The sequence below is a fragment of the Solanum lycopersicum genome, chromosome 4 (genome assembly GCF_036512215.1).
Source record: "Solanum lycopersicum chromosome 4, SLM_r2.1".
NCBI classification, from domain to species: domain Eukaryota; kingdom Viridiplantae; phylum Streptophyta; class Magnoliopsida; order Solanales; family Solanaceae; genus Solanum; species Solanum lycopersicum.
Window position 1 is genome coordinate 63,265,717 of NC_090803.1, and position 20,901 is coordinate 63,286,617.

The 20,901-nt window shown below is 36.9% G+C and overlaps 1 protein-coding gene across 4 annotated transcripts in view; it reads right to left on the bottom strand.

Annotated features, from left to right (window-relative positions):
* LOC101260131 (protein SABRE) overlaps positions 1 to 20,901 on the bottom strand; it is a 38,059-nt gene that overhangs the window by 3,918 nt on the left and 13,240 nt on the right. The window contains exons 6-16 of one of the 4 annotated variants that reach the window (XM_004237966.5): positions 20,224 to 20,394; positions 20,019 to 20,096; positions 18,859 to 19,110; positions 10,365 to 12,455; positions 8,176 to 10,021; positions 6,995 to 7,095; positions 4,443 to 4,799; positions 4,157 to 4,275; positions 3,712 to 3,961; positions 1,577 to 1,801; positions 467 to 606 (exon numbers count right to left, since the gene is read on the bottom strand). In XM_004237966.5, coding sequence (XP_004238014.2) covers positions 467 to 606; positions 1,577 to 1,801; positions 3,712 to 3,961; positions 4,157 to 4,275; positions 4,443 to 4,799; positions 6,995 to 7,095; positions 8,176 to 10,021; positions 10,365 to 12,455; positions 18,859 to 19,110; positions 20,019 to 20,096; positions 20,224 to 20,394 — 5,630 coding nt within the window. Of the gene's footprint in view, positions 1 to 466; positions 607 to 1,576; positions 1,802 to 3,711; positions 3,962 to 4,156; positions 4,276 to 4,442; positions 4,800 to 6,994; positions 7,096 to 8,175; positions 10,022 to 10,364; positions 12,456 to 18,858; positions 19,128 to 20,018; positions 20,097 to 20,223; positions 20,395 to 20,901 lie in introns of all 4 variants that reach the window. The other 3 variants (XM_069297361.1, XM_026030826.2, XM_010321924.3) reach the window with 3 other exon arrangements.

Consider the following 20,901-nt stretch of genomic DNA (forward strand, 5'->3'; position numbering starts at 1 on the left):
TCCTTTCTCCCGTAATTTCTTCTTGAAACACTACTTGGTTAGCACTCCTTAATGCCCACCACTAATTCGCGTTCGTTTGCAAGTCATCACCTTTCTCACTCTACTCCTAAGTTTTACATCTAAGGCTACTCACCTACGTTGGGTGGTCATCGCTTCTCCAGAGATAACCTTATAGTCCTTGCATGTATTTCTATCTCGTCTTCTTATAAGGATAAATTTTATTTGCCTGTGGTTACCCCCACTCTTACAAGTAATTCGGAGAGATCCCCCTTCTTAAAATATGTCTTACCTACAACCAAATCATAAGCTGAAGTGAATTTTAATATAGCCTATCCTTTGTCATTCCACCATGGTACCAACCCATACAAAATGGAAACATAAGCAAGCACTATACAGTGTAGATAAGCACTATACAGTGTAGATAAGCAATACACAGAGCAGGAAATAAACTGAAATTATTGCATACTTTCCCCATTCAGCAGGAGCGTTCCATGCTGATAGAAGCATATCAGACTTGGCATTTGGTAAGCAGTTTCTCACAACAAAGTACTTCGTCGTGAACTTAGCAACCCCAACATCTTTGTAGTCACGGTCAAAATCATATATCTGCATAAAACAACAGCAGATTATATTCCTTTCCTTCTGATTCAAGAGATCCCAATTTCAAAGGTGATAAATTAACGTCTGCAAAAAAAAAGTGTAGGAGCATTAAGGAGGATAGAGGAAGTTCTAAAACAATGACAGTTTTTTCTGGTCCCAGGATATCTTATTAATTGAACACCTCTGACATGATGCTCGCAGTTCATCAACAATGAAACAGTTTCTGGTTGCAAGATAACTGTTTAAACACCTCAGGGATTGCATAAAGGACACAGTAATTTAAAGTTCAAGTGTCAGGGTCCTGTATTGAATTTCATGAACACCACTTCAGTTTTTATCATGTAATTGTCTAGATAAAACTGTAGAGAAAAGTTGCACACTGTGGTATTGGAATCTATTTCCATCTAAAATGCAATGCAATATCTGATAAACCCTAAGTCTGGCACTGAATAAAAAGCTTTGAATGACGACACCCAATTAGTGAGATACAAAATTTTTGGATTTACAACTGAACTATTTCAAGAAGGTAAAAGCCCTGCAACAAAGTTCTTCAATTTAGGGAATATTACCTTATTATTTTCAACTTTTAATCCCTCAAAATAAATGAAAAGTTGTAATTATGTAACTGTGTAGACCTTTCGAGTGCTAACAATTCGAGCTCTTGTTTTTCTTTTCATCTCTTCTTCTTTTTGTTTGAGGAAATATGGCGGTACAAGAACCAGAACGAGATCACAATGAGACAGGATAAACAAAACGCATAAACTCTTAACATCGCACACCTACATATCAGCAATACATGTATGTGTTATTTATTTCCTGGGAGACTGTCAGGAATATTGCAGCCAGTTAGTTTGATCTATGATCCTACTGATAATCATTATCCGTCAACTGGTTTTACCCTAAACAGGAACTCTCTACAGAAATTTATACAAGCAAGGATAAAACCAAAAGCACTGAAGCCAATGTAGAGACTCACCATGTCATTTATCTCAGCTTCAGCAAATGATTTACCATCCACAAGCATGCTCCAAACCACTTTATTAATTTGCAAAGAGATACGCATAGCACAAGAAGGACTTTTGTTCTTTTCTTTCTCCATCAATCGAAGTTGTGCAGCTTTCTGTAGAGCCATCCTGAGAGAAGCAGAAGCCGCTTTTCTAGATTTTTGAGCATTTACCAGCTCTTTCTTCAGTTTTTGCACCTGCAGGAAGTTGATTTTTTAACGCCTTCAACGTAATATACCTTATATTCCTATTAGTGTAATAAATATATATTTCAAAGGAGAAGCCTGAGAAATTTGTGAACTTCACAGGCTTCACTACCAAAGGACACAAGTTACCACATGCAAACTATAAGAAGCAGGTATGCTTGTCAAAACCTATGGGCAGTTGGATTGCATATGGGGCATATATGGGTTTTAGAACATGGAGTCTAAGACATGTACCAATCTTATTTACACTAAAACAGGTTAGATTCAGGTGCGAAGAAACAACCTTTGAACCATATTGAAGAATTCTTTTACCTTTACGCCACCAAGAATTCTACTTCACCAAAAAAGACGGTATAACCATCAAATTCTTTACCATCTTTTCATAATCACTTTCTTTTAAATTACACTGGTAACTGCACTCTCCAAAACAAAAGGAAATAAGGGCACATATCTACTGATAGAGCCTCTCTATACAGCAACACCAACAACATACCCGAAATCCCACAAATGGAGGGTAGAATGTACGCAGACATTACCACTACCTCGTGGAGTAGAGAGGTTGTTTCCAAAAGACCCTTGGCTCAAATGCAGCAATTCCAGATACAAAGAATAAAATATAGCAATTCACAAAGAAAGCCTCTTTATACACCATTTCAAGAAATTCCCTGACACACTCACTGACTGTAATTTAAAACATATAGTATCAGAATGTCAGCACTACAAAGCAAACAACAAAAAAAAGCTACGTCCAGTCTCTTCTCACCTTAAAACAATCAACACAGCTATAAATTTTCAATGACAACTTAACAGTAAGACTTAATCAAGAGAAGAGAAACCTTGAAATCAAGGTATTTGTTAGGCTTATTACACATAACCACATTTGTATCAATATAGTGCACAGGAACAGATCTCTTTAAAACCTCCAAAGGGAGAAGAGAAATCTCAAAGCAACCTGAAACTTGGACAGAAGTGCAGCAAACTTATCTCATGAAATACTGTTCACAAAAATTGGTAAATTGAAGTTGATTTGCTTATGATATGGAGAAACTATGGATAAGAAAAGTATGTCAAGAGGAACGTGATAAGGCCTTTTTTGGTTTCTTTTATTAGTGAGAAGGTTTTCACGATCCACCATTAATGATATCCAACACAGACAAATCACTTTAGCCTGTACAGACACATTGACCATATAAGGCCGGCCGGTGGAGGCATATGGTTGGACTGTATCATGATTGTGCTCATTAATCGCCTCCAGTGTTACTTTTTAAAGTCCATGAAAAATGATAGTGCTCGGGAGAAGTTGGAAATGTAAAACCTCCTAATTCAACAGGAAGAACATTGGAAATTTGTAAATCTGCTAGGATCACGTAGTGATGGGACTAGATTATTACAAGAGAGTTTATGACCTATTTCCACTAATGACATATGGAAGACAATAAGAAGGGATCAGCCTAGGTGAACAATATGTATTCAGCTCTTCCCTGGGATCATCTGATTTACAAGTGCCCAACAAAAGGACATGATGTGAGAATCAAGGTATGTAAAGGAGGACAACTACGGAGCCCTTCATGTGCACCCTAATGCCCATAATTCCATGTCATATGACCTCAATTTTTCATCTTTGACTAAGCCATGGGCATGGATCTCAGACTCTAGCCAAATTCAAAAACTTAGCTTTCCCTAATGAAGTCCAATGACATTTTGACAGGGCCATGGCATTGAACGATAGTCCAAGGTACAGTGGGAACTGTACCTCATAGAAACAACAAGTAAGGAGTGTCATAGAATACAACTTAAGATATCATTTCAGAATCAACTTCTAAAACTGGAAAAGAACTTGCGTCATACTTCACATCTAAATGATCTTAAAGTGCAGTGCTTCAGAAAAGTTCTTGTCTTACCAATATGGACCTTCCACCAGTAATAATCCAAAGATCGTCTTCCTTTACCGAGTTCCTATCGCCAGATGCATCATTATAAAGAGATAACTTCCTAATGTCATCCTGGATCAACTTCTGCACTCTTTCTTTCTGCTCTAGATTCACTCTTGCCAGTTCTACCTCTTCAACACCATCAGGCACAACTTCGTCAGCCTCCTCTTCAACATCTTCATCGTCACCTGCCGGATACGACAGACTAACTTTTCGAGGCCTGGTTTAGAAATTTCAAATTAATTCTGTCAAAAATTTAAGATAACTATATGGAGATGCAACTCATCACAACCAAGTATAATAATAGAGCCTTCTGAGGACCAAAATGAGGATTAGATTGCAGCTCTTAAAAAGCATGTTAAATACAAAAATAAGTTAATGTTTAATGATTAAAGATCTTAATAACAGCCCTTACTTTGGAAGCCGGGCAAATAGAAGATTGGTCAAGACATCTAGCATAACTTGGAACTGGCGAGATGTCATTGTTGCTGTTATGTTATGTGAATTGAATGAAAGCTCCTTCAAAGGTTTCACCTGTGACAATAGTATAACACATAGTCATGATTGAGAACCAAGTGACAGTAAAATCAAGGGATGAATATATAAGATGTAACAAAAAAATGGTCTGATAATTCGAATAGAGTTCTCACAACATAAGACGACATGATCAGATGGTCACAAACTTTACAAACAGGGAATACCTTCAAGTCGGCTGTTCCACCTTTATGCCTAGTATAGCGGAAGTACATATCACAAGGCATAAAAACTCTCTCCAGTAAAGCTCCAGTGCGCTTCACTTTTGGTGAGCTTCTTCGAATTTTAGGAAGCCACTGCAGTCCAGCCCCTGGATCTACGTCAGTTGGGGCAACATGTGCCTGTACATGTTCTAACATCACAGAGTACTCCATGCGATTCCATGTCATTTCAGGTTGAGATTCACGAATTGGAACATTTCCTCCACCTAGAGCTTGTTTAATCACTTCATAGCCAATGGATAGAACTGAATGGAATGAACGAGCCAACACACGGCCACTCACAGCCGCCAACAGAAATCTACCCTGTTAAAACAAAAAGGTGCAAATAGCATTAGCATCAATGAAAAATTAAAGCATTGCAATAGAGTTATACTAGGTTTCACCCTTTCTTTTGTATTTAGAGTCGTGATTTTGGCAACCACTTCCAATTGGACATGGCTCAGAAATTAGAGACTAGAGCCTCTGTGGATTGACTTATTTCAAGTTCTTTTAAGCACTTTTTTAGTGTTTGGATATATTTAAGATGTGCTTATAAGCAGAGTTTTGGGCTAAAATTGTCCCTTATCTAAGGGAGTGTGTTCATTTTGGTCCTTTAAATATAACCTAAGCACTTTCAATCCCTTAACTCTGCTAAAGTTGAGCATTTTTGGCCTCCCTAACATAACAATGTCAAGAACTAACGGCAAGAATAATTTTCAATTGGTGCTAATTTCAACTGATAGTGTTGTCTCTTTCTTGATTGATGCATATTATATTTTTCTTGCTTTCTTCATTTCTTAGGATTAACATAGTAATAGCTATTTATACCAGAAGACAATACTTTAGAACACAACAATCTGTCCCACTCGAAAATAGTAACCATTTAACAGAATGACCTTAAGGTGCGACAACATAATCTTAAAAAAGGAGAATGTTTGTCTGATGGGTTTTATATATGGAAACTCACTGCTGATATTGAAGAACAACCTTTTGGCCACAAAATGCCCTTGGGGTTAACCTTTTTGGCCCTATTATGCCCTTTTCACAAACGACTAATTAGCCCATTTAACTAGCAATTTCATTTATTATGTGGCACTATCTGATTCGTTAAAAAAATAATTAAGTAAAACTTAATTTACCCAACCCAAACCCGGATCCCACCAAAAGAAGACAACCGACTCATCTTTCAACAACCCAATTATTCAAAAAAGAGGACGAAAAAACTAAAACACTTTCATCTTCTTCATTGTTGCGGTTAAGTTTCTAGAATCCATTTGTTCGGTTCTTTAAGTATTCCAGACCCTCCAGAAAGGCTTAATAAGCCCAATCTTGTATTGAAACCTGTAATATCAATATGATGGTTTGCATCTTCCAAAAACCAATAGTTCCTGCAGCTAAAGACGTTTCATAACCAACGGATTGTGGTCTGTACGTAATCTACTCAGAAAGCACCATGTCATTTACCAAATTATGATGTTCAACATCTTTCCCCCTCAAAATTACTCGAAATCCAGGAGCAAGCCACTCTTTCACCAGTAACATTCCATGGCATCAAAATCTCTGAAATTTTTTTTCCTGAAAATAATGTCCTCATCCCCTTTTTCTCTATGGTTTATGTGTTATAAGTACTAAGGCTTGACATCATTTTACATAACAAATAAGACACTCAAATAGTGAAACTCTTACATGATGTTTTAAAGATAAAAGTACCGAAAATTAACCAAGTTGTACTAACATCGAAGACAAACCAAGATGATTAGGACAGTTCAAGACGTTTAATTTTGGTTAGACAAACTGGTGTAATCGAAGAATCAGTATGGTAACAACAACAACAACATACCCAGTGTTATTATCCCTTACGGTATAAATTTCTTAAAATAACCGGGCGAACTTAACCATCAAGAACCTCATTAGGAATCACCATTGTAACTTCATTTAAGCTCAACTCAAACCAACAACATTATACAAAATAGAAGTAAAAAAAAATAGAAACAGCTCTCTACATTTTCTACTGACAAATAAATTCTGACATGACAAAAAGACTCCTAGAGAACATGAGACCTAAAATAAATGTACCAAGTAGACAAAAACATAATCCCAACTAATTGATACCGCCTATATAGATCTTTTTCTTCCATTGTATCCTTTTATTTTTTTTGCTAGGTCTACCATCTGAATATACTCAAAGAGATTGTAGGCCATTTAAGACAACTTTCCTCCATGTGATTTTAGGTTTAAGAATGAAGGACAAACTTCAAAATTCCGTGTCATTAGTGGTAAAGATGTTATTGAGTAGGAGCACCTAACTGACAAGTGTGGCTTTTACCCAGTATCATGAATGGTTAAACACCTCAATGCAGATCTTCCTTCAGAGGGAAATAAATACTATAAGCAAGTATAAGGATCAGAGGATTTCAATCAAAAAGGACAAAAGAAACAAATGACGATGACACAAGAGAGAATAAGGACACAGTAAACTAGGAAGCAGCTGTGAATTGTTAAACAGATAATTAACTTACATTTGCATCTTCTGAGTGAAGATTGAATTGTGGTTCAATGACATTGACCATGAAATGGCGAGTGCCCTCCCCCTCATTGTCTTCAATGTCGGCAAGCTTCGCTGGTAATACATAGAATGAAAAAGGATAATTTACAACAATTAACCTCTTACAGTGAGAAGGAAAACAAAGATTATGGCCCATATCACAAATATTATACAAACATTTCTATCGTGCAAATGCAGCCATATCAAGCTGCAACAATTAATCAATTGTCACAAAAATAAGGCTAATCCAGAAGGTAGATTGGATGTGCCAAATATTTGAACTCGAAAATATTGGTTTCCACAGCTTAGGCAGTAAATATTAGATCAGAAATTAAAACTACTACTCCCTCTGGTCCATATTAATTGGTGTTTTTTACCTCTACATATTTAGGTTCAAAATAAGTGGTGTTCCACATAATCAAGAAGGTGTTAATTGTTTTCTTCCAAACTTACCCTATTTAGACTAGTAGGGTAACTGTTAACCAAGAAACTATATTAAATAGGTAAAGTTGGTAAAAAACATTTCTTTCCAGGAGTTAGTAGATTTCTTAAAGGGGTATGCCCAAGCAAAAAGTACCACCTAATGTGGACCGGAGAGAATAGTGTATAATAGCTAACAACTATACAAGAGATTACAACCAGTTTAGAACTGTGTTAAGTTTCACTAATCCTCAAAGAAGAATATATATATCTTCTAAGGGTTCGTTTGGTAGGGTGTATAAGAAAAATGCTAAATAGAGTGCATCAGTAATGTTTGCATTGGTAATATGTGTATTAGTTATGCTTGCATTAATTATGCAGAGAATATTTATGCATTGTTTGGTTTGGTGTATTAAAAATAGCATACAATACATAAAAATATTTATTTACAAAGATACCCTACACAAATATGGTGGAAAAGATGTAAAAAAGGTTTTGAGGGGCAATTGGGTCTTTAACCATGCTAATACATGCATTAAATTCCCTTGAATCACTAATAACATAGATTTCCATGTATTAGTAATACACTCCTTGATACATATAGCATGAAAAAGTGGACCAAAAACAAGATACTTCTAGTACATGGAGCTAATACATGCAATTTTTTTTTGCTAATGCACTCTACCAAATGACCCCTAAGTCAAGATACAGAATTAAGGTCCAGTTAGAGCTTACCAAAAGAAGTGGATGGAAGAGTTTCTACTTTAACTTCACTTGATGAAGGTGCTTCTACTTGTGCTTTTGATGGCCTGACATGTTGTGGAGAAGAGGAACTGGCACCATGACTAACTGGAGACTTCTGGTTATCATCTTGAGGTAGTTCAGTTCTATCAATTACCTCACTATCCTCCAGCAACTTTCTTTGGGCATATTGCCTAGAAGGAGATGGTTTTGGAGATTCAAAAGCTTTAGATATTCCACCTACCCAGGACCAAACTGCATCCCTATTCTCAAGTGTCCACAAAAGCTTAAGACCATAGACAAAGATTCGCTGACAATTATCAGCGATCACGACATTATACCCATCATCATCACTTGGGTCAGATCTTGTATGGTCATCACTTTCACTCCCATTTTCAAACTCAGATCTCACATATGTCATCTCGAGATTTCTCCTACCAGCTTCTTGCCACGCCAACAACCTATCTGGATCAGCTTTTGGGGCTTGCCTTCTGATTGTGAAGTAATCAGATGATAAAAGAAAACCATCATCACGCTGTCTCTCCGAGCTGCTGTCATTAGAAGACCTTTCTGTTGATGCAGATTGTGATGTTTTCCTAGTCATGTTAACTACTTTTGCAACACTGCTATTATCATCTCTATTTATAAATGCCTTGGGCATATGGAGGTCAAGACCCTGGTATACAAGATCAAGAGTGTCACGTTTGCTCTCAAAAGTGTATTTTTGCTTTCCCCTGCCATAATAAAGTTCATATTTTAACTTATTCATAGAAAATGTCAGCCCCTTAGCTGGGTCATCATCGTCTAAAGGCATATGCTTTACGCATGCTGGTGTTGCATCAACTCTGAACATAAATTCTGTCATCACCTTATCTAATGACAGATTGCCAGATCTAGGAAATCTTGGAATTCCGAAACGTGGCCACCTAGAAAAAGACCGCAATTTGTGAGGCGGATAATAATTTAAGCTCCAAAATTTCAGTACCCATGCCAAATCATGAGGACCAAGTTTCAGTGTTGGGAAAACTGACAAGCTATCAGGCTTCATTGCACCACAGCCAGCTGCATCCAAGACACTTTGATCACCCACAGAACATAAGTTTGACTGATTATCATGCATAGGAAGAGATGGCCTAAGCAGAAGATTCCACCTTAGTGACAGAGAAGTTGATCTAAACGGGTCATAAACTTTTTCACGGGGCACTCCTTCACTGGGAAATGCAAATAAATAATGGTTTAAAGGATTTCCAGAATCACATTCCCACTCCATTATCACTTCAAGACTAAAGGCCGGGGCCTCTATGAAAGTAGAGGAAAATCCAGAGGGGCACTTCAAATTAGAGTTCTTCAACAAGCTCTCCAAGCTGCTCAGTAGAATCTTGAAGTCCTTTGCAAAACAATAAACACGACCATCTGACTGCTGGAGTTCCATATACCCAGATCTTATCTGAAGCTTGTCAGACTTTTCATAAGGATCAGTACTGGCAAGAATATTCCATTGGGACTCGGAAAAATATAAGGAGGTATTTCCATGAATGTAGTTTCTCATTTCATCCCACCATGGCAAGCTCTTTTCTTTTTTCAGTGGAGGAGGGTCTGGACTTGGATTTCTTATGCTCAAATTGGCCCTACGCATGGCCACTGTGAAAGCATAGCTAATATCAGCAAGAGCTGGTTCAAAACCCACTCCATAGGAAATTTCTGCTTTCTGAAAATGTAAGGGCAAATCAGAGTATGTTTTCATTGGTGGAGTTGTCCCACTAGCAGAACGGAGCAAACGGACCTTCCTCCATCTCCCAATGTATACATTTTGGTGGATTTGGGGCTGAAAACAAGTTGCCTGCACCAGACATAGATAAAAAGGTTACTTTTGTGTTGACGAGTCTCTTGTTGAAATTCATAGCATTTAAAACAAATTGCTTCTCAAGAGTCAAAAACAGTAGAATGAGGAACATAACATATCTAGCGCTTCAACACATTATACAACACAAAGGAGCAAAGTTAAACATATAATTAAAAAAAATAATATATCTAACGCCAATTTGGTTGTCATGTCCTTCAGAGAGAAATGATTTGTATAAGTTACACAAAAGTGCAAATAGTTCTTGTGAACATATTTTCATAAAAACATCTTTTAACTGTTTCAAGAAGGAAAAAGAAAAGGAAAAGAACAATGATCAAACCTGCTGAGCCAGTATAACACGTCCTTCACATCTTCCCGAAGTTGCAGCAAGAAGTGGATATGTATAATTTCTTATCCGAACAACAAGGGAACCCGTCTGCAAATTGATATTACTACCATATAATCGTGAAAATGGGACGCTATGTGCACGACATACTGGATCAAGCTTTTGCAGAATCTCTATCATCCCAGAATCACCTCCTTCAATTCTTGTCAAACTTACATCCAACTCAGTAGCAGAAACCGAAAAGAGAGAACTCCTGGCAGTGCTAGGCTTGAAACCCCCTTGGAACCCTTCACTACAGGCCCCTGATCCTTGTGATTGCACAAGAGTTTGGCATGCCTGGTAATATGACCTGAATGACTGCTTATAGATCTCCTCTTGCAGTTTCTGAACGGCTGAAGTGTCCTCCACATCAATCTCTTCTCCATTGAAATGGACTTTACCATCTTCAAAAGAATCCTTTCTTTCTGCAACACCGCGAGATTTTCCACCTTTTGAAATAAGCTTATCAATAAAGTTTAATCTGACAGCTACTTCACAAGCCTCCTTCTTCAACAGCTGATAATGTTCGTCAAGCCATCCTTGTATAGGTTGTTCTTCAATATCAGCAGTGAGTTTCTTTATGCAAAATCTAACTCGTCCAATTTTCGATGAACTGGTCTCTTTAGCTTTTGATTTCTCTTCCTTATTGGGAAACAAAAGTTTTGTTTTTGCAGCAGTAACAAGCTTTAAAGCTCGAAGCATTTCCTCAACAGAATCATCGATGGCCCGCAATTCCAACCTGTATGGCATGCATATGTGGACATCAAGGGCTTGAATAACCCAATCCCATGTTGTGCCTATCTCATGTTTTGAAGTTGGTGCACTTCTAGAAGCATTTGGAATACGAGAGACTTGCATTCTGCTACTTCTAAATATTCTTGCATTATTAAGGTTGAGCATTAAACCTTCTAGAAGCACACCGATCCGTGCATTTTCAGAAAAGATTGACTGCACCTGGACAGTCATCTCAACACCATCTCCAACTTCCGCAGATATATTTAGCATTTCCACATCAATAGCAAAGATGGATTCTCTTTTCTTGCTTTTCTCCAGTGGTACTGACTCCATCGAAGTCTCATTTACCTGCCCATTTACTTTTAGGTCGCCTTTAGCAAGTTCCTGAAGCTTCTGATTGTGCAGAAGTAATTTTAAGTGCAGCCCAAGTTCAACCAAAGCTATATGCACATCAGGCTCCCATCTGACTGATATATCAGTAGCACTAAAGAGAGAGCACACTGCAACCTCTTTAAGACCACCAGATCGCCTCACAAACTTTGCATTCTGCATGTCAAGCAATGTAACTCTTTCTCCAGGGAGGTTACTGTCTTCCAAATGTTCTTGATAGATTGATCTCGCTCTTTCAAGCTCCATTTGTGTGGATTGTTTCTCCTTGTTCATGGATAGAGTTAGGTGGAAAATATCAAGGGACAGAGAATACTTGAGTTTTTTAAGTTCAACTGGAGTTGTAGGTGTAATAGTTGCAGTGCGAGGTGTACCATCAACTGAAACACTAACTACAATTCGACCTCCCTGAGATCCATAATTGGCACGTTTGGGATCTGGAACAACAGAATTTTCCAAACCGACTTCTCCACAAACATTAAAAGAGCATTTTTCTAGATTGAATTTGATGAGCTGAATCCCTTTCCCTGATGGCCTGGACGATTTTGTCACCCGGTTGTGAGGTTTCTTACCAGAACCAGAAAGACTCTTCAGTAAGTGCTTGAAAGACAAAGCTGTAGACATAAGAGACCCAATCCGCCTGAAGGTTAAGTGAACACCCATCCCGGTAACATCAACAGAGAAAACTGTTTTATACTTGAGACCATCTTCAGGTGCATCCATATCTTTCTTTCCCCAGTCAACACTGACTTTTGCTATATAAATAAGTGATCCCATGTTTGTTTCAACCCCAAAGAGACTCTCCTTTAAGCATTCTCGGTACTCATCTGACATGTTCAGATTAAATTCACCAACCTCCATGTGCACCACTGTGCCTGTAGTAGATATATTATTGGCAAAGACATGTGATGACTGTGAACAACCCTGCAAAGTAAAAAGGAACATGACACCACTATTTAAGACAAAAGGTTGAAGTAATTACAGACACAAGCTGAACAATTTACTATCTGTGCTTATCCTGATGTCTAAGTTATAGTAATTCGCACGGAAACAGAAATTCAATGTCAAAAGAAAAGAATGAAATTTAAGAGTAACGTGGCCCAAAAAGAATCAATCAAGCAAAGTTCATTATCTCCCTTGTAAGTTGAGAAGACATAAGTTGTTGGAAACAGTTCAAAGACAATTAGTTCTACACAATGGTGAAGTCAAAAACACAAACTTACCCCGCACCTATCAGAGGCAATATACTGTTTCAGATATCCTACACTCCTCTCGAGCAAACTATCCAAATAGCCAGATTAGAAAGCACATAAAGGATGTTTTTTTCTTTAGGGCCCGTTTGGCCATAAATTTTCCAAATAATATTTGGGAAAAATTTGGCAAATAATGTTTGTCCATACAATTTGTCATTATTTGGCAAATATCCCAAATTTTCAAATACTAGTTTTTTCTAGTATTTGGGCCAAATATCATTATTTGGGATATTTTAAAAATTAAAATTCTATACCAATCTTTTATCTTTTACAAAAACACCCTCTCTAGTAGTTGCTTGCGTTGTATTATATCATTTTTTACGTGAACACCAAAATAGTGATGAAATATTTAGTGAATATTAAATAATGATATGATTGTTGATGAAAAAATATTAAAAATTGGCTTTAGGTAACAAAGTCATGTACTTTATCTACTTCATGATGTATGAAATAATTCTTGTTGCACTCACTCCAAATTATCACATTGCTTCAGTGTCATGGACATTATTTGTTATTGTTGTAACTAACATTCAATTGACTTGTAATACAAACTTTTAGTTAGTTTTGATAGTTTTTAAAACTTGTGTGTATAAATCATATTTTTCTAAAAAGGTGAAATATATTTCCCAAATTTTATGGCCAAAACACATGGTGAAATTTCACCCAAATTTTCACTCAAATAATATTTGCCAAGAATATTTGGAAATCTATGGCCAAACGCTAGCTTAGTTAAACACGGATCACATTATGTTTAGATGATAGATAAACAAAAAAAGAACTTAGCCCACACAGCAACTACCCAGTGAAATCTCACAAGTGGGGTCTGGGAGGGTAGAATGTATGCAGACCCCTTATCACTACCTTGTAGAGATAGAGAGTTTGTTTTCAGAAGACCCTGGGCTCAAGTGCAACAAATCCACATACAAAGAAGAAGGAGACGGAGAATAAAATTAGCAGGTGACGGAAACAGTGCAAAGTCTACCCGAAGAGAGCAAAAACAACAACAAAGTAGTGTGATAATGGAAACACAACTAAAACATACTGCGATAGATGAGTGAAACAATCATCATTATTATTATATTTATATAAAATAGAACCCTAGGCCCGCCTATGTGGTACCACCACAAGAAAGAATTTTCTTTTATATTTATTTATTTCCAAAACTAGTCTTTCTCTTTCATTAAAAGATGTGACTTTTATAAAAAGTTGTAACTTTAATAGAGTTGCAACTTTTATCAAAAGTTGTGACTTTAATGAAGAGTTCCGACTTTCATGAAAAGTTGTGACTTTTATGAAGAATTGCTACTTTAATGAAGAGTTGCGACTTTATGAAAGGTTGTGACTTTTTATGAAAGGTTGTGAACTTTTCAAAAAGTTGCAACCTTACCAAATAGTTGTAACCTTTCTAATAATAAACAATTGTTTACACTACCCCTTTGTTGTCTATAAATAAAGGGATATTCTCACATTTTAAAACAACAAAATTCTTATCTTCTTCTTCTATTTCCGCAAAATTAAATATTCATGTACTTTGCTCCTGTTGAGTGACTTCCAGACACCATTGTTTTTGTATTAATAAGTTAGTGAATAAAATTGTTCCTTCCTGACAGGATGTAATTCATTAAACCTCTAGTATTGGAGAAGAATAGTTTTCTTAAGGGGACATTGTGCATTCAGTGGATTCCATTTTTTCCTTTCTATTTCATTCTATGGTATGTTTTTTACGCTCATAATTTAAACTTATGATATAAATTGTTTTTTTTGAGTACATGTTTTAAACTCTGTTTTTATGTTTCTGCAAAGTTATTTTCTCTGGTTATAATGAACATATACGCATATAGTACGTATATTCATTGTGCAGAAAAAAATTATTGTACTCAGTTCCAGATGACTTAAAAGTACTATATATAAGCTTACATATTGTCTGTTTTTAAATAGGTATGAAATTATAATCTATGCAACTTAAATGTTTCTTTATATTACAAAATGTCTTTGTATAGATATTCTTATTTTCCTTTTAATATTGAATGAAGAACCAATAATCTACTATTTTGTGAATACTTCATTCATTAGTGGTTCTTGAGTTATCTGATAATGACAAATAACCAAATTCATGTTGGAATATTGCTAATATTTTGTAAGAACTTATTTTTCTATTATTTTTAACCTACGTGGCGCCACCACAAACCGAAATTCCCTTTTAATTTATTTATTCCAAAACTAGCCTTCCCCTTTCATGAAAAGGTGTGAAATTTATAAAGTTGCGACTTTTATGAAAAATTAGAATTTTAATGAAGAGTTGTGACTTTTATGAGAAGTCGTGACTTTTATGAACGATTTTAATGAAGAGTTTTAATACTACAACTAGTACCATGGCAAACGCCAACCACCCACAGCAAGTCAACACTACATGCCTACTAACTTTCTACCCTCATGCATGTCCACATACCTTCCTATCTAAAGTCATGTCCTTGGTAATCTTGATGAAGTCGTATCATGTCTTATTACTTCTCTCTAATATTTCTTCGAACTACATTTGTTTCCTAATGTACCCTATATAACCAACCTCTCGCACCTCCTCACTAGTGTATCTATGAATCTCCTTTTCACATGCTCAAACCATCTCCGTCTCGCTTCCCTCGATATGTCCACCACGAGCCACATCACCTTTATCTGAATATCCTCATTTTGTAATCTTATTGCTCCTAGTAGGACCACACACACACCTCAGCATCTTTATCTCTGCAACATGCATCTCTTAGGCATGGGAGTTTTTGACTAGTCAGCATTCTGCCCCATATAACAATGTCCGTCTACCACCACTCCATAGAATTTACCTTTGAATTTTGGTGGTACCTTTTTTATCACAAAAGACTCCAGAGGCAAGCCACCACTTCATCCACACCGCACCAAATATGAGTGATATCATTATCAATATTCCTTCTCCCCTGGTATATAGACTTAAAAATACTTGAATTTGTCTCTCATAGGAATATTTTGTGTGTCAAGCCTAATTCCCACACATGACTCATGTATCACATCACTGAATTTGCACTCCACATATTCGGTCTTGGTCCTGCTCAACCTAAGCCCTTTAGTCTCCAAAGCTTGTCTCCACACCTCTATCTTAACATTAACTCCATTGTGCATCTTATCAACCAGAACTATGTAATATACACCAAGGCACCTCATCTTAAATTTCTCGCATCAATTCATCCATCACCAAGCCAAATAGAAATGGACTTAGAGTTTATCCTTGATGTAACCCTATCTCCATAGGGAAGTGCTCTAAATCTCCTCCGACCATTCTCCCCCGTGTTCTTCCGTACATCTCCTTTATCGCCTTAATATAGGGCATTGATATGCCTTTTGCCTCGAGGAATCCACCACAAATAGGGTTTTCATGGTTACGGTTAAAAAACTACATTAAAGCAATCCGACCCAAACCAATAAAAAAACTAATATTTGGTTAGGTTTGGTTTTAAATTTTGAAACTGATATTATTTGGTTTGGTTTTGGTTTTACTTTTTTTTTAAAAAGCAAAAATAACCAAATCGAACCGAGAAATTATAAATATATATATATAAATTTTATGATTATTTATATCATTCAAAAATAAAATATAAATATCTTCTTAAATTTTAATTAACTTAATCATTTTCTCAAGTCCAACACTTCAATGTTAACCCAACTATTACAACCATGAGTCCAAGTTTATCACAATTCATTGTTTTAGTCTTTACCTGCGGTACCTCACATAAGATAGTCACACTTTCTCTTAATTGAATAACATTATTCATGTAATAATAGCTCAAGTATTGCTTAATTGCTTGATTGAAACCACAGTAGCTTTCTTGTAGGTTGTCCATGTACTAGGTGTCTATGTCTATAAAGACTCTTATGTACTTACAAAATTACTTCCAAACCAAACCAATAATAATCCAATGGACGATCATTTTTTTCGTTTAATTTGGTTTTAGAAATTTGAAAACCGAATAAATTGTGAAGTAATGTGTATGCATTAAGATTAGCAACAGGTTTTGGTAGGCCTGTTTACAAAGGGAACTCTACCAATTTTTGAAAAAAAATAAGAGAGTTTGGATCATCTTAAGGTTCAACCTTCATTCGAGGACTAATGATCCCAAGGACGAATGATCCCAAGGGGACACCACGAGCCCACAAACTGCTCTGCCACCGCAAATCGAGCCAAACACCCAATCCTAAGGGAAACCAAGCCAACAAGCGACGTATCAACAGAGGCAACAGGCCAGTAATGGCCAAAGGGTACCAACCCAATCACAAACCATGCAAGCTACCAAGCATGAAAAAAGAAAACCACACATCCTAAACTAGAGCCAACTCATAAATCCAACCAAACCACGAACAACCCTAACCTTGAGACTTTGTTGTAGGGCTCTTCAAGGTCAATGAACACCATACGCAAGTCCCTCTTTCTTTCCCGATATTTCTCCATCAATTACCTCACGAGATGAATGGCTTTTGTGGTTGATCGACAAAGCATGAATCCAAATTGATTCCTAGAAATAGGCACACCAATTCTCACCCTCACCTCCGCAGCTCTCTCCCACATTTTCATAGTGTGGCTTAACAACTTAGGACCTAGTTGTTGCAATTTGGATTATAGTACAATTGAACCAAAGTACTCCACCTCTATTCCTCAAACATCTTAGACATCTTAAAATGACATTGAACAAGCTAGTCAACCGCTCCAAACCTGCTCTATTTGTTCTCTTGCATAAACTTGGATCTTATCTGGTCCCATCGTTTTTCCCCTACTCATCCAACTGCATAAACATACTTCACCTACTCAACGTTAATACACCTAGAATACCCCAAATCTTGGTGTCTCTAAGAAGGCTCTAAGCCTCCAACTTGCATAGCACAATGTGGTTGTCCCCTTCTTCGTACAATAGTTTGTGAAAATACACTTGCCATCTTTGCTTTAATGAGAGTCACCCCGTCAACATTTTGCCTTCTTCATCTTTGATTGACATATTTGATCCAAGTCTCGAGTCTTCCTCTCTCTCACCTTTGTTAGCCTGTATAGCTTCTTATCTCTACCCTCATCTCTTAGTTCAACGTACAGTCTTAATAAAGTCAGCTTAGTTATTGTAACTATTAACTTAGCCTCTATCTTTGTCACCTTATAACTTTCGCTATTCGCCTGCTTCTCTTCCTCGTCCATGCAGTCCACCCACTTCGTATACATTATTTTCTATGCTTCCACTTTACCTTGAACTTCACTATTCCACCACCAATCCCATTAGCGTCTATCAAAGTTACCTTTCGACAAACTTAGCACCTCTCTAGCCACTTATAAAAGTTGTCAGCTTAGCTATTATAACTATTAACTTAGCCTTTATCTTTGCCGCTTTATAACTCTCTATTTGCCCGCTTCTCCTCCTCACCCGTGTAATCCACCCACTTCGTATGCGTTACCTTTTTTGCTTCCACTTTACCTTGAACTTCTCTATTCCATCACCAATCCCCTTAGCACCTATCAAAGTTACATTTCAATACACTTAGCTCCTCTCTAGCCACTTTTCGAATGCAATTAGTTGTCTTATCCCACATGTTTTCCGCATCCCCAATACTCCTCCAAGCCCCATCGTCGACATCTTCTCCCCAATTACACACGAGAGTGCGGGTGTCAAAACACTCCATTTAGTCTTATAATGAACATATAGTCTCTTTTTCCTCCTCCCACGCTTACTAAGTCCATCACCAAAAACTTATGTTGAGTAGTAAGATTATCACTCGAGATAACCTTACAATCCTAACAAAGGTCTTTATCACCTTTCCTCAAACTGAGCCCACACATTCGGCATAATGTACTACACAGATTACCCAACGTTTCTTTCAGGCTAAAGGAAATAAGTATAAACATAGATGACATGCAGAAAAGTAAAATCAAAACTCACAAAACTGTCTTTTTCCACTATAAACAAAGATACAGATGGTTTCTGAAAAAGAAAAGAGAAGTAGTCGGGAACCAAAGACCAATAAATTTAACAAGGGTAAAAGATGTGGATATGACGTAAAACGGTTCTTACATGATAGAGTGGAGAGCCATTCAAATCATAGAGCACTACAGTCATTTCTGGGGCTGAAATAGTTGAGGTCCACATGAATGCTTTATGATCATATGAGTGAGATCTTTCAGAAGTAGTACTTTCTCCTCGAAGAACCATTTTCTTTTTTCTCAAAGCATGAAGGTGCATCCACGGTTGTAATCTAGTCATCACCATGTTGCACTGAGTACCTCCAAGCTTGACATCAACTTCTGATCTGATGGGTGAAGCAGGCTGTAAAGTAAAGCATCCTAAACAATTAAATAGATAAAGCAAAAAGTAAACATAAGCCTTGAAAGAAAAAATTAACGCCATTAGAAAAGCATCAAAGATGATAAAACATCAAATGAGAAATTTGCAACATATAGGACCAGTTCAAACAGCAGTCCGCAAACAAAATAGATTTAGTCACGTGTAAATATACAAGGCTAAAATATGTTGGATTCCTCGGGGCTCGAGGTTTAGGAGGAACTTTCAACAGTGGGAGGTGGCAGAATCCTGCAGCCTGACTGAATTAATTCACAAACAAGGCAGGCATGATGAATGGAGGAAAGCAAGGAATAAAGGTCTGTTGTCTCACTTGTCTGTTAATAAAGACAGGCTGAATCAATTCACAAACAACCTGAGGAATGGAGAAAGGCAAGGAATAATGGTGTGTTGCTTATTAATAAAGTCTGACTGAATTGTGGATTGAATTATCACTAAAGTAAAATGCAGGACATCAAGACACTAACCCTTACGTGAAATTTAAGGCATTAAGTAATAAAGACAAGAAAAGGCATATACAGTAACCAGACCCCAGCCCCAGGTATCATTTAATATGTCTTGCCCATGAAGGGAGGGGGGATGGGTGCAATTCACAAATATGTGAAGTGTAGGATAAGGCAAATACAACGGCCACGACCCCAATCCTACGTATCATCCAACAAGTTTGAGGGGTGGGGGTTAATTTTCCAATCATGGTTATTTTAGTATCAAAACTCCAAGTATCTTGGTTCAGCTGACTAGAGTCTGTCCAAGTTTGCCTTCTAAAACATTAAATGAAGCAACTGTACCGCTTTATATTTTGTTCTGTCCAGCGGTTACCAGAAAATAGCGCAAGAGAATAGAAAATGATGTAGGAAAATAAAATTATCACGCACCTGAAGTGGAATATACACGGAAGAGACAACATCAAGTTTTAATATCTCCACAACTGATATGTCACCATCTTTCAGTAGCTGCAGTATAAAAAATTACTTTCAGTTCTTTAGAAAAGGTACCATTTTAGTAAGAATAAGGAGAAACATCTGAGAAATAGAAATTTTAGCATAAAAAGTTGGGAACAACTGATGACTACAAACATACATGAATTTCACTGAACTCCATCTGAACATCAACACGTGTACTTTCTCCAACATCTTCAAAGGATCGGGATTTTGTGCCTTTCAGTTGGATGCCCATAATGTTATTTTCAACCATAAGACCCACTTCACGGTGCACAAACTTCATATCCAGTTTGGGTAACACGAAGCTAAGCTATCAAACAAATACAATAATAATGTCAATCAACTTCCTAACATTCTTATAAAAAAATATCTAACTTCCAAACATTATGCTCTGCAGTAAGCGCAAATAAAACTGGAGAACAACATAATGGAATAAATTATAAATAGAGGTGACAAATTTGATCTGTAGATGTGTAACCTCCCAAAATTTCACGGTGGGTCGATAATATCTTCTTGCCGGGTCAAATTGGGTTTTAACTCAAGCTGACCCACCTTTTAAGCGGGTTAACTTGGGCTGCTGAACTGGTCAGGTATTCAACCCGTGAAGTAGCATACATTGTCTAGCACAACCCTAAGTTTCATTGACGAGAAACAGGGAGTTGGTTTGCCTTGTGTTGATAGGGCTGATACTCTAAACCTTCTTCCTCTTGTTTGTTTCCCACACTCTTGACACTTGGACACTAGGTAATTAACAAACTTGTGTATCCTTTTTTTTTGAAAAAGAAGAATTCAAATTTATGTATTCTGTTTATCAATG